The sequence below is a fragment of the Gigantopelta aegis genome, chromosome 10 (genome assembly GCF_016097555.1).
Source record: "Gigantopelta aegis isolate Gae_Host chromosome 10, Gae_host_genome, whole genome shotgun sequence".
Taxonomy (NCBI): Eukaryota; Metazoa; Mollusca; class Gastropoda; order Neomphalida; family Peltospiridae; genus Gigantopelta; species Gigantopelta aegis.
In genome coordinates, this window is record NC_054708.1 from 90309105 (window position 1) to 90324202 (window position 15098).

Here is a 15098-nt window from a genome sequence, read left to right on the forward strand (position 1 = left end):
ACCTTCATTTAAACGTTTATAACGCCGTCCACACTGTCCATTAGATTACCTTCATTTAAACGTTTATAACGCCGTCCACACTGTCCATTAGATTACCTTCATTTAAACGTTTATAACGCCGTCCACACTGTCCATTAGATTACCTTCATTTAAACGTTTATAACGCCGTCCACACTGTCCATTAGATTACCTTCATTTAAACGTTTATAACGCCGTCCACACTGTCCATTAGATTACCTTCATTTAAACGTTTATAACGCCGTCCACACTGTCCATTAGATTACCTTCATTTAAACGTTTATAACGCCGTCCACACTGTCCATTAGATTACCTTCATTTAAACGTTTATAACGCCGTCCACACTGTCCATTAGATTACCTTCATTTAAACGTTTATAACGCCGTCCACACTGTCCATTAGATTACCTTCATTTAAACGTTTATAACGCCGTCCACACTGTCCATTAGATTACCTTCATTTAAACGTTTATAACGCCGTCCACACTGTCCATTAGATTACCTTCATTTAAACGTTTATAACGCCGTCCACACTGTCCATTAGATTACCTTCATTTAAACGTTTATAACGCCGTCCACACTGTCCATTAGATTACCTTCATTTAAACGTTTATAACGCCGTCCACACTGTCCATTAGATTACCTTCATTTAAACGTTTATAACGCCGTCCACACTGTCCATTAGATTACCTTCATTTAAACGTTTATAACGCCGTCCACACTGTCCATTAGATTACCTTCATTTAAACGTTTATAACGCCGTCCACACTGTCCATTAGATTACCTTCATTTAAACGTTTATAACGCCGTCCACACTGTCCATTAGATTACCTTCATTTAAACGTTTATAACGCCGTCCACACTGTCCATTAGATTACCTTCATTTAAACGTTTATAACACCGTCCACACCGTTTATAACACCGTCCACACTGTACATTAGATTACCTTCATTTAAACGTTTATAACACCGTCCACACTGTCCATTAGATTACCTTCATTTAAACGTTTATAACACCGTCCACACTGTCCATTAGATTACCTTCATTTAAACGTTTATAACACCGTCCACACTGTACATTAGATTACTTTTTGAAATAGAAATGTTCATTACGGAAATGTTTGTGACATATTTTACAGAAAATTGCGCATAAAAATAGTAGCACCGGAAATAATCTAATAATCGACTCATACACATGATCAAGTACGCTCCCGCGATTTGTTACAAAACGCTGTTGTTTGAGAACTGGTGTGCAAACATTGAAATTTTGCTCTGTGTGTCTGCTGCTGTTTTAAGTATAAACTTTACACATGGCTAAGATCGTTCAATAAAGTACCGATCAAAGTAGGAAATATACTGTATATAGATTACATGTTGAAAAATCATTCTAAGGTGCCCCCGTACAAGGGAAGATTCACAATGAACTGATCATGATGGATGGACGGTGCCCTCGTACAAGGGAAGATTTAGCTAATGATCTATCACAATGAGCCGATTATGTTGGAATGACGGTGCCCTCGTACAAGTGAAGATTTAGCTAATGATCTATCACAATGAACTGATCATGATGGATGGACGGTGCCCTCGTACAAGGGAAGATTTTGCTAATGATCTATCACAATGACCTGACACCATGTTGGAAGGACGGTGCCCTCGTACAAGGGAAGATTTAGCTAATGATCTATCATAATGAGCTGACATCATGTTGGATGGACGGTGCCCTTGTACAAGGGAAGATTTAGCTAATGATCTATCACAACGACCTGACATCATGTTGGAAGGACGGTGCCCTCGTACAAGGGAAGATTTAGCTAATGATCTATCACAATGAGCTGACATGATGTTGGAAGGACGGTGCCCTCGGACAAGGGAAGATTTAGCTAATGATCTACTACAATGAGCTGATCATGTTGGAAGGACGGTGCACTCGTACAACGGAAGATTTAGCTGATGATCAACTACAATGAGCTGATATCATGTTGGAAGGACGGTGCCCTCGTACAAGGGAAGATTTAGCTAATGATCTACTACAATGAGCTGATATCATGTTGGAAGGACGGTACCCTCGTACAAGGGAAGATTTAGCTAATGATCTATCACAATGACCTGATATCATTTTGGAAGGACTGTGCCCTCGTACAAGGGAAGATTTAGCTAATGATCTATCACAATGAGCTGATATCATGTTGCATGAACGGTGCCCTCTAACAAGGGAAGATTTAGCTAATGATCTATCACAATGAGCTGATATGTTGGAAAGACTGTGCCCTCGTACAAGGGAAGATTTAGCTAATGATCTATGACAATGAGCTGACAACATGCTGGAAGGACAATGCCCTTGTACAAGGGAAGATTTAGCTAATGATCTATAACAATGAACTAATCATGTTGGAAGGACGGTGCCCTCGTACAAGGGAAGATTTAGCTAATGATCTATCACAATGAGCTGATCATGTTGGAATGACGGTGCCCTTGTACAAGGGAAGATTTACCTAATGATCTATCACAATGAGCTGACATCATCCTGGAAGGACAGTGCCCTCATACAAGGGAAGATTTAGCTAATTATCTATCACAATGACAGGCCTCGAAATTCAGTGTTAAAAGGGCAGGCTATAATAGCCTTTAAAAATCTAGGAAATGAAGGGCACCAAGGCTAACCTAAAAGGCACAAAGGCTACGTTCATACATTTTCAAAGGGCACCAAGGCAGTCTTTTTTAGGAAGTCAATTTAACCAGAAAAAAACTTTTTATCTGTAATTCTGTTAAATTGGTAATTCATCAATAAATCAAAGTATTGTAGTGGTGTCATTAAACAAAACAGTATTTTAATTTTTTTGTGGTGTCCTTAAAGACAACTTTGGTGGAGAGAGATTATGAGGTATCTGGTCTCCTTGAACAAACACTGCTGCTGTTCCATCTCATTACAGCAGGTAATGGATCAAAGTCCACTGGTTTCGAACCATCAGAGCAGATGGAGTATGACTGAAAGAAAATTATATTTGAATGGCTGGACAGTTATGTTAAAGTATTAACATTAAAGAAATAAAATAAAATAATCTATAATAAAAGTAGATATGTTAATTTTATCTATTAGTTTGTGAAGGTATCTCCAGAGAATCACTGTAGAATACAGGTACTAAGTTTCAGAATTAACCAATGAAAAGATTTCCATTTCAATTTTACAATCTCATTAATTAAAAAAAAAACAGAGAAAAAAAAGACATCTTTATTATTTTGTGGAGACTGTTAAATAACCTGCCTTAAAAATGAAATCCTGAATATGTTTATCTCCTACGTAATTAACCATTTCTCTTTGGTTTCTTCCAAATTTTCACTGTAGCTTTCAGATGGTGAATTTCATTTGAAAGCATGCAATTTTATGCTGTATAAATTGTTTCCATGTTAGATGATGTAAATGTCATTGCAATGACAGTCGTTGTAAAGAGGTCTGATTGTAATGTGAAAATAGATTGGTGACAGAAAGAGAGGATTTTTGGAGTGACTTCTGAAAATTACCTATAAAAGAATATTTAGAGTTCTTCATCTGTTTCACCACATTATGATTCTCCCATTTATCAAAAATAGTAGCTAACTTTGATTGAGAAGCTGAACAAATCTCTTGTGCTTTAGACACATCATTTCTTTCCTTCGAATGGAAACTCACACTAAGATCTGAAAGAAAGGCCAAGAAATAAACCTTAAAACAGATGTACGGTAATTATGTGATAAATGAATAAGAATTCCATGCAATTAAATGTCTTCCCTACCATAAACTTATTCAACATTTCAATATATGTCTAAACAAAAAAGAATCAATACAATTTTAAAATAAATTTCATTAAGCAAAATGCAATCAAAATTTTAATTTAATAACTTTTTAATTTTTTCACATGCAATGTGATGAAGATCCATAGGTACAATTATAAGCCAACATTCAGTCAGTGGTGCACAAATCGGTTGTCTGCACACCCGGGACAACCAAAATATGCTGCTGGCAACCATTCTTTGTCCAACACTTGCCTGACGAGCAACCAAGAAAATCATAAAACAAAACTTTACGACACTCAGACAGTCACGGGCAATTCAAAAGTATTGGCACTGACAACTTGATAAATGCGATATAACTATCCACCCTAACGCTGCCATCCACTCAGCGTCCACCATGCATGATTTTGGTAGGAGGCGTTTGGAAAAGCCATATACCAGATATTTCTCCCCAAACCAGCAGGTTCCTACCAATTTTTCCTACCAAATATTTCCTATTCACCCTAAAAACCTTGTTGACACATTTCAATACTGACGACTTGTGTTTACCAAGTGTGAATTTTTTACACACCATCTGGCAAGCTTTTCTCTAATTTATAATGAAATATTTCTTAAATGTTGTCATTATTAACTTTACTGCTAAACGAGTTCTGCATTTTGTAAAACATGTTTTTCATCTTTTAAGTTCATATTTTCATGAATTAAATTGTATTTTTGTTAAATGGTTTAGTAATATCGTCAATATAAAATAAGTATTTGGTGGCGAAATAATCCAGATAGGGACAAACTAGTAGTACTAATTAAGGTCGATTTGATATGAGACAAAATGCTGCACTTTAGAAGCTTGAGGCCAGACTGGTCTTGATAACCCACTACATAACCCACTACATGCTACACTTTAGAAGCTTGAGGCCAGACCGGTCTTGATAACCCATTACATGCTACACTTTAGAATCTTCAGGCCAGACCGGTCTTAATAACCCACTACATCCTACACTTTAGAAGCTTGAGGCCAGACTCGTCTTGGTAACCCACTACATAACCCATTACATGCTACACTGTAGAAGCTTCAGGCCAGACCGGTCTTGATAAACCACATCATAACCCACTACATGCTACACTTTAGAATCTTGAGGCCAGACCAGCCTTGATAACCCACTACATGCTACACTTTAGAAGCTTGAGGCCAGACTGGTCTTGATAACCCACTACATAAACCACAACATGCTACACGTTAGAAGCCTGAGGCCAGACTGGTCCTGATAACACACTACAAGCTACACTTTAGAAGCTTGAGGCCAGACCGGTCTTGATAACCCACATCATAACCCACTACATGCTAGTATTGCTACACTTGAGAAACTTGAGGCCAGACTGGTCTTGATATCCCACAACATAACCCACTACATGCTACACTTTAGAAGCTTGAGGCCAGACCAGTCTTGATAACCCACTACATGCTACACTTTAGAATCTTGAGGCCAGACCGGTCTTTATAACCCACTACATGCTACACTTTAGAAGCTTGACGCCAGACTCGTCTTGGTAACCCACTACATAACCCACTACATGCTACACTTTAGAATCTTGAGGCCAGACCAGTCTTGATCACCCACTACATCCTACACTTTAGAAGCTTGAGGCCAGACTGGTCTTGATAAGCCACTACATAACCCACTACATGCTACACTGTAGAAGCTTGAGGCCAGACCGGTCTTGATAACCCACATCATAACCCACTACATGCTACACTGTAGAAGCTTGAGGCCAGACCGGTCTTGATAACCCACATCATAACCCACCACATGCTACACTTTAGAAGCTTGAGGCCAGACCAGTCTTAATAACCTACATCATAACCCACTACATGCTACACTGGAGAAGCTTGAGGCCAGACCGGTCTTTATAACCCACTACATGCTACACTTTAGAAGCTTGAGGCCAGACCGGTCTTGATAACCCACTACATAACCCACTACATGCTACACTTTAGAACCTTGAGGCCAGACCGGTCTTAATAACCGACTACATCCTATACTGTAGAATCTTGAGGCCAGACCGGTCTTGATAACCCACTACATGCTACACTTTAGAAGCCTGAGGCAAGACTGGTCTTCATAACCCACATCGCAACCCACTACATGTTACACTTTAGAAGCTTGAGGCCAGACCGGTCTTGATAACCAACTACATAACCCACTACAAGCTACACTTTAGAAGCTTGAGGCCAGACCGGTTTTGATAACCCACTACATGCTACACTAGAATCTTGAGGCCAGACCGGTCTTGATAATCCACTACATGCTACACTTTAGAAGCTTGAGGACAGACTGGTCTTGATAACCCACTACATAACCCACTACATGCTACACTTTAGAAGATTGAGGCCAGACCGGTCTTGATAACCCACTACATCCTACACTTTAGAATCTTGAGGCCAGACCGGTCTCATAACCCACATTATAAACCACTACATACTACACTTTAGAATCTTGAGGCCAGACCAGTCTTGATCACCCACTACATCCTACACTTTAGAAGCTTGAGGCCAGACTGGTCTTGATAAGCCACTACATAACCCACTACATGCTACACTGTAGAAGCTTGAGGCCAGACCGGTCTTGATAACCCACATCATAACCCACTACATGCTACACTGTAGAAGCTTGAGGCCAGACCGGTCTTGATAACCCACATCATAACCCACCACATGCTACACTTTAGAAGCTTGAGGCCAGACCAGTCTTAATAACCTACATCATAACCCACTACATGCTACACTGGAGAAGCTTGAGGCCAGACTGGTCTTGGTAACCCACTACATAACCCACTACATGCTACACTGTAGAAGCTTGAGGCCAGACCGGTCTTTATAACCCACTACATGCTACACTGCAGAAGCTTGAGGCCAGACCGGTCTTGATAACCCACTACATAACCCACTACATACTACACTTTAGAAGATTGAGGCCAGACCGGTCTTGATAACCCACTACATCCTACACTTTAGAATCTTGAGGCCAGACCGGTCTCATAACCCACATTATAAACCACTACATACTACACTTTAGAATCTTGAGGCCAGACCAGTCTTGATCACCCACTACATCCTACACTTTAGAAGCTTGAGGCCAGACTGGTCTTGATAAGCCACTACATAACCCACTACATGCTACACTGTAGAAGCTTGAGGCCAGACCGGTCTTGATAACCCACATCATAACCCACTACATGCTACACTGTAGAAGCTTGAGGCCAGACCGGTCTTCATAACCCACATCATAACCCACCACATGCTACACTTTAGAAGCTTGAGGCCAGACCAGTCTTAATAACCTACATCATAACCCACTACATGCTACACTGGAGAAGCTTGAGGCCAGACTGGTCTTGGTAACCCACTACATAACCCACTACATGCTACACTGTAGAAGCTTGAGGCCAGACCGGTCTTTATAACCCACTACATGCTACACTGCAGAAGCTTGAGGCCAGACCGGTCTTGATAACCCACTACATAACCCACTACATACTACACTTTAGAAGCTTGACTCCAGACCGGTCTTGATAACCCACTACATAACCCACTACATGCTACACTTTAGAACCTTGAGGCCAGACCGGTCTTAATAACCGACTACATCCTATACTGTAGAATCTTGAGGCCAGACCGGTCTTGATAACCCACTACATGCTACACTTTAGAAGCCTGAGGCAAGACTGGTCTTCATAACCCACATCGCAACCCACTACATGTTACACTTTAGAAGCTTGAGGCCAGACCGGTCTTGATCACCAATTACATAACCCACTACAAGCTACACTTTAGAAGCTTGAGGCCAGACCGGTTTTGATAACCCACTACATGCTACACTAGAATCTTGAGGCCAGACCGGTCTTGATAATCCACTACATGCTACACTTTAGAAGCTTGAGGACAGACTGGTCTTGATAACCCACTACATAACCCACTACATGCTACACTTTAGAAGATTGAGGCCAGACCGGTCTTGATAACCCACTACATCCTACACTTTAGAATCTTGAGGCCAGACCGGTCTCATAACCCACATTATAAACCACTACATACTACACTTTAGAATCTTGAGGCCAGACCAGTCTTGATCACCCACTACATCCTACACTTTAGAAGCTTGAGGCCAGACTGGTCTTGATAAGCCACTACATAACCCACTACATGCTACACTGTAGAAGCTTGAGGCCAGACCGGTCTTTATAACCCACTACATGCTACACTGCAGAAGCTCGAGTCCAGACTGGTCTTGATAACCCATTACATAACCCACTACATGCTACACTTTAGAAGCTTGAGGCCAGACTGGTCTTGATAACCCACTACATAACCCACTACATCCTACACTTCAGAAGCTTGAGGCCAGACCGGTCTTAATAACCGACTACATGCTACACTTTAGAATCTTGAGGCCAGACCGGTCTTGATAACCCACTACATGCTATACTTTAGAAGCTTGAGGCCAGACCGGTCTTTATAACCCACTACATGCTACACTTTAGAAGCTTGAGGCCAGACCGGTCTTGATAACCCACATCATAACACACTACATGCTACACTGTAGAAGCTTGAGGCCAGACCGGTCTTGATAACCCACTACATAATCCACTACATGCTACACTTTAGAAGCTTGAGGCCAGACTGGTCTTGATAACCCACATTATAAACCACTACATGCTACACTTTAAAATCTTGAGGATAGACCGGTCTTCATAACCCACTACATGCTACACTTTAGAAGCTTGAGGCCAGACCAGTCTTGATAACCCACATCATAACCCACTACATGCTACACTTTAGAATCTTGAAGCCAGACCGATCTTCATAACCAACTACATAACCCACTACATGCTACACTTTAGAACCTTGAGGCTAGACCGGTCTTGATAACCCACTACATGCTACACTTTAGAAGCTTGAGGCCAGACCGGTCTTGATAACCCACATCATAACCCACTACATGCTACACTGTAGAAGCTTGAGGCCAGACCGGTCTTGATAACCCACTACATAATCCACTACATGCTACACTTTAGAAGCTTGAGGCCAGACTGGTCTTGATAACCCACATTATAAACCACTACATGCTACACTTTAAAATCTTGAGGCCAGACCGGTCTTCATAACCCACTACATGCTACACTTTAGAAGCTTGAGGTCAGACTGGTCTTGATAACCCACATCATAACCCACTACATGCTACACTTTAGAAGCTTGAGACCAGACTGGTCTTGGTAACCCACTACATAACCCACTACATGCTACACTGTAGAAGCTTGAGGCCAAACCGGTCTTTATAACCCACTACATGCTACACTGCAGAAGCTTGAGTCCAGACTGGTCTTGATAACCCATTACATAACCCACTACATGCTACACTTTAGAAGCTTGAGGCCAGACTGGTCTTGATAACCCACTGCATAACCCACTACATCCTACACTTCAGAAGCTTGAGTCCAGACCGGTCTTGATAACCTACTACATAACCGACTACATGCTACGCTTTACAACCTTGAGGCCAGACCGGTCTTGATAAACCACATCATAACCCACTACATGCTACACTTTAGAATCTTGAGGCCAGACCAGTCTTGATAACCCACTACATGCTACACTTTAGAAGCTTGAGGCCAGACTGGTCTTGATAACCCACTACATAAACAACAACATGCTACATGTTAGAAGCCTGAGGCCAGACTGGTCCTGATAACACACTACATGCTACACTTTAGAAGCTTGAGGCCAGACCGGTCTTGATAACCCACATCATAACCCACTACATGCTACACTTGAGAAACTTGAGGCCAGACTGGTCTTGATATCCCACTACATAACCCACTACATGCTACACTTTAGAAGCTTGAGGCCAGACCGGTCTTGATAACCCACTACATGCTACACTTTAGAATCTTGAGGCCAGACCAGTCTTGATCACCCACTACATCCTACACTTTAGAAGCTTGAGGCCAGACTGGTCTTGATAAGCCACTACATAACCCACTACATGCTACACTGTAGAAGCTGGAGGCCAGACCGGTCTTGATAACCCACATCATAACCCACTACATGCTACACTGTAGAAGCTTGAGGCCAGACCGGTCTTGATAACCCACATCATAACCCACCACATGCTACACTTTAGAAGCTTGAGGCCAGACCAGTCTTAATAACCTACATCATAACCCACTACATGCTACACTGGAGAAGCTTGAGGCCAGACCGGTCTTTATAACCCACTACATGCTACACTTTAGAAGCTTGAGGCCAGACCGGTCTTGATAACCCACTACATAACCCACTACATGCTACACTTTAGAACCTTGAGGCCAGACCGGTCTTAATAACCGACTACATCCTATACTGTAGAATCTTGAGGCCAGACCGGTCTTGATAACCCACTACATGCTACACTTTAGAAGCCTGAGGCAAGACTGGTCTTCATAACCCACATCGCAACCCACTACATGTTACACTTTAGAAGCTTGAGGCCAGACCGGTCTTGATAACCAACTACATAACCCACTACAAGCTACACTTTAGAAGCTTGAGGCCAGACCGGTTTTGATAACCCACTACATGCTACACTAGAATCTTGAGGCCAGACCGGTCTTGATAATCCACTACATGCTACACTTTAGAAGCTTGAGGACAGACTGGTCTTGATAACCCACTACATAACCCACTACATGCTACACTTTAGAAGATTGAGGCCAGACCGGTCTTGATAACCCACTACATCCTACACTTTAGAATCTTGAGGCCAGACCGGTCTCATAACCCACATTATAAACCACTACATACTACACTTTAGAATCTTGAGGCCAGACCAGTCTTGATCACCCACTACATCCTACACTTTAGAAGCTTGAGGCCAGACTGGTCTTGATAAGCCACTACATAACCCACTACATGCTACACTGTAGAAGCTTGAGGCCAGACCGGTCTTGATAACCCACATCATAACCCACTACATGCTACACTGTAGAAGCTTGAGGCCAGACCGGTCTTGATAACCCACATCATAACCCACCACATGCTACACTTTAGAAGCTTGAGGCCAGACCAGTCTTAATAACCTACATCATAACCCACTACATGCTACACTGGAGAAGCTTGAGGCCAGACTGGTCTTGGTAACCCACTACATAACCCACTACATGCTACACTGTAGAAGCTTGAGGCCAGACCGGTCTTTATAACCCACTACATGCTACACTGCAGAAGCTTGAGGCCAGACCGGTCTTGATAACCCACTACATAACCCACTACATACTACACTTTAGAAGATTGAGGCCAGACCGGTCTTGATAACCCACTACATCCTACACTTTAGAATCTTGAGGCCAGACCGGTCTCATAACCCACATTATAAACCACTACATACTACACTTTAGAATCTTGAGGCCAGACCAGTCTTGATCACCCACTACATCCTACACTTTAGAAGCTTGAGGCCAGACTGGTCTTGATAAGCCACTACATAACCCACTACATGCTACACTGTAGAAGCTTGAGGCCAGACCGGTCTTGATAACCCACATCATAACCCACTACATGCTACACTGTAGAAGCTTGAGGCCAGACCGGTCTTCATAACCCACATCATAACCCACCACATGCTACACTTTAGAAGCTTGAGGCCAGACCAGTCTTAATAACCTACATCATAACCCACTACATGCTACACTGGAGAAGCTTGAGGCCAGACTGGTCTTGGTAACCCACTACATAACCCACTACATGCTACACTGTAGAAGCTTGAGGCCAGACCGGTCTTTATAACCCACTACATGCTACACTGCAGAAGCTTGAGGCCAGACCGGTCTTGATAACCCACTACATAACCCACTACATACTACACTTTAGAAGCTTGACTCCAGACCGGTCTTGATAACCCACTACATAACCCACTACATGCTACACTTTAGAACCTTGAGGCCAGACCGGTCTTAATAACCGACTACATCCTATACTGTAGAATCTTGAGGCCAGACCGGTCTTGATAACCCACTACATGCTACACTTTAGAAGCCTGAGGCAAGACTGGTCTTCATAACCCACATCGCAACCCACTACATGTTACACTTTAGAAGCTTGAGGCCAGACCGGTCTTGATCACCAATTACATAACCCACTACAAGCTACACTTTAGAAGCTTGAGGCCAGACCGGTTTTGATAACCCACTACATGCTACACTAGAATCTTGAGGCCAGACCGGTCTTGATAATCCACTACATGCTACACTTTAGAAGCTTGAGGACAGACTGGTCTTGATAACCCACTACATAACCCACTACATGCTACACTTTAGAAGATTGAGGCCAGACCGGTCTTGATAACCCACTACATCCTACACTTTAGAATCTTGAGGCCAGACCGGTCTCATAACCCACATTATAAACCACTACATACTACACTTTAGAATCTTGAGGCCAGACCAGTCTTGATCACCCACTACATCCTACACTTTAGAAGCTTGAGGCCAGACTGGTCTTGATAAGCCACTACATAACCCACTACATGCTACACTGTAGAAGCTTGAGGCCAGACCGGTCTTTATAACCCACTACATGCTACACTGCAGAAGCTCGAGTCCAGACTGGTCTTGATAACCCATTACATAACCCACTACATGCTACACTTTAGAAGCTTGAGGCCAGACTGGTCTTGATAACCCACTACATAACCCACTACATCCTACACTTCAGAAGCTTGAGGCCAGACCGGTCTTAATAACCGACTACATGCTACACTTTAGAATCTTGAGGCCAGACCGGTCTTGATAACCCACTACATGCTATACTTTAGAAGCTTGAGGCCAGACCGGTCTTTATAACCCACTACATGCTACACTGCAGAAGCTTGAGGCCAGTCTGGTCTTGGTAACCCACTACATAACCCACTACATGCTACACTGTAGAAGCTTGAGGCCAGACCGGTCTTGATAACCCACTACATGCTACACTTTAGACGCTTGAGGCCAGACCGGTCTTGATAACCCACATCATAACCCACTACATGCTACACTGTAGAAGCTTGAGGCCAGACCGGTCTTGATAACCCACATCATAACCCACCACATGCTACACTTTAGAAGCTTGAGGCCAGACCAGTCTTAATAACCTACATCATAACCCACTACATGCTACACTGCAGAAGCTTGAGGCCAGACTGGTCTTGGTAACCCACTACATAACCCACTACATGCTACACTGTAGAAGCTTGAGGCCAGACCGGTCTTTATAACCCACTACATAACCCACTACATGCTACACTTTAGAATCTTGAGGCCAGACCGGTCTTGATAACCCACTACATCCTACACTTCAGAAGCTTGAGTCCAGACCGGTCTTGATAACCTACTACATAACCGACTACATGCTACACTTTAGAAGCTAGTTCTCACTGAAGCTTGAGAAACAGATCATTTTTTCATTATTAGTTCTTGTTTTGTAACAGTTCGAATTATTTTAAGCGTATCCCAATAGATTATGATGTTTATTGCTCGTGCAAATCCTGGCATGAATCACATTCAGAAATTCACACAAATGTTTAGCCCCATACATGTGAGCCCGACAGTGATGCTAATGATAATATATGTCTAAGTAATACAGCACCATCAATTTATTATTAAGACTTGATCCTTGTGTGAAGTGAAACTATTTTTTGGCGCCAGAACCACATTTTTATTGTTTTTATCTCTATACATGGTTACTCCTATAACAAGAGTACTGTGAGGTACCTGATACACCTAACAAAAGTAGGTCGTGGTGTCCTAGTTAGGGTATTCAACACACCATCATGATGATCCCATATGGCCTGGACAAGAATTTCCTTTAATGTGCAGTAATGTATGAAAGGTAGGTCATATAGACCTAGTTATGGTACACTACACACTGCATTCCCAAGTTGTACATGCATGTTAGGTGTGAAGATCCTATTTGAAATGATAACAAAGATATTCTCTGGAAACAAACACTTCATGGTCAGACAGACAACACCATACCATAATACAACCCATCAAAGAGCGATATTCTACAGTAACTTGCCCCCAAATAAAGGCAAGCTGTCCCATTTGCTCCCTTCTCCCATGATTTACAGTCTTGAACCAACATGGTACCTCTTGCAAGTATCTAGGTTATAGATTATTAGTACTAAAAGTAAGTCATAACAATGATAACCCATCATTGTTTTGGGGGACTTTGGGAATGTTTACTGTAGTTTGTAAAACACTTTGTTGTTAGGTTCAGGTGAAAAGTGTTATCGGTTACTGAGGACCAAGTATAGAGTGAAGTAGATTCAGGTGAAAGGTGTTATCGTTTAGTGAGGACCAAGTATAGAGTGAAGTAGATTTAGGTGAAAGGTGTTATCGGTTACTGAGGGCCAAGTATAGAGTGAAGTAGATTTAGGTGAAAGGTGTCATCGGTTACTGAGGGCCAAGTATAGACTGAAGTAGATTTAGGTGAAAGGTGTTATTGGTTACCGAGGACCAAGTATAGACTGATGTAGATTTTGGTGAAAGGTGTTATCGGTTACTGAGGACCAAGTATAGAGTGAAGTAGATTTAGGTGAAAGGTGTTATCTGTTACCGAGGACACAGTATAGACTGAAGTAGATTTAGGTGAAAGGTGTTATTGGTTACCGAGGACCAAGTATAGACTGAAGTAGATTTTGGTGAAAGGTGTTATCGGTTACTGAGGACCAAGTATAGAGTGAAGTAGATTTAGGTGAAAGGTGTTATCAGATACTGAGTACCAAGTATAGAGTGAAGTAGATTTAGGTGAAAGGTGTTATCTGTTACCGAGGACCAAGTATAGACTGAAGTAGATTTTGGTGAAAGGTGTTATCCGTTACCGAGGACCAAGTATAGACTGAAGTAGATTTAGGTGAAAGGTGTTATCAGTTACTGAGGACCAAGTATAGAGTGAAGTAGATTTAGATCCATGTTTGTCAAAGTGACAACTTTCATCATGGTCTTAAGCATATTTTAAGTTTCTTTTTAAACCATATCACCGATATATATCTGAAGACTATAACACAATACCTTGCTGTACACAATGTAATCCATCAATCCATAGTACTTCGTTATGTTCACAATGGCAAATGTATCCAAAAAGACCTATGTCTGTACATCTGTGTTCGCAACCATCCTTTTTAATATGACATTTATTTCTATACTTCCGTTTTTCACCTGCAAATGAAAAAAAACCCACACAAATTAAATGAAATTCAAATAGGGTGAATGTATTTTGTGATGTATGTGCCGAATAAAGCTTTAT

General features: G+C 41.9%; 1 protein-coding gene across 1 annotated transcript in view; it reads right to left on the reverse strand.

Moving 5' to 3' along the window:
• Positions 1 to 15098, reverse strand: part of LOC121383904 — a 180777-nt gene that overhangs the window by 128211 nt on the left and 37468 nt on the right. The window contains exons 5-6 of the mRNA XM_041514002.1: positions 14864 to 15010; positions 3536 to 3691 (exon numbers count right to left, since the gene is read on the reverse strand). Coding sequence (XP_041369936.1) covers positions 3536 to 3691; positions 14864 to 15010 — 303 coding nt within the window. The remainder of the gene's footprint in view (positions 1 to 3535; positions 3692 to 14863; positions 15011 to 15098) is intronic.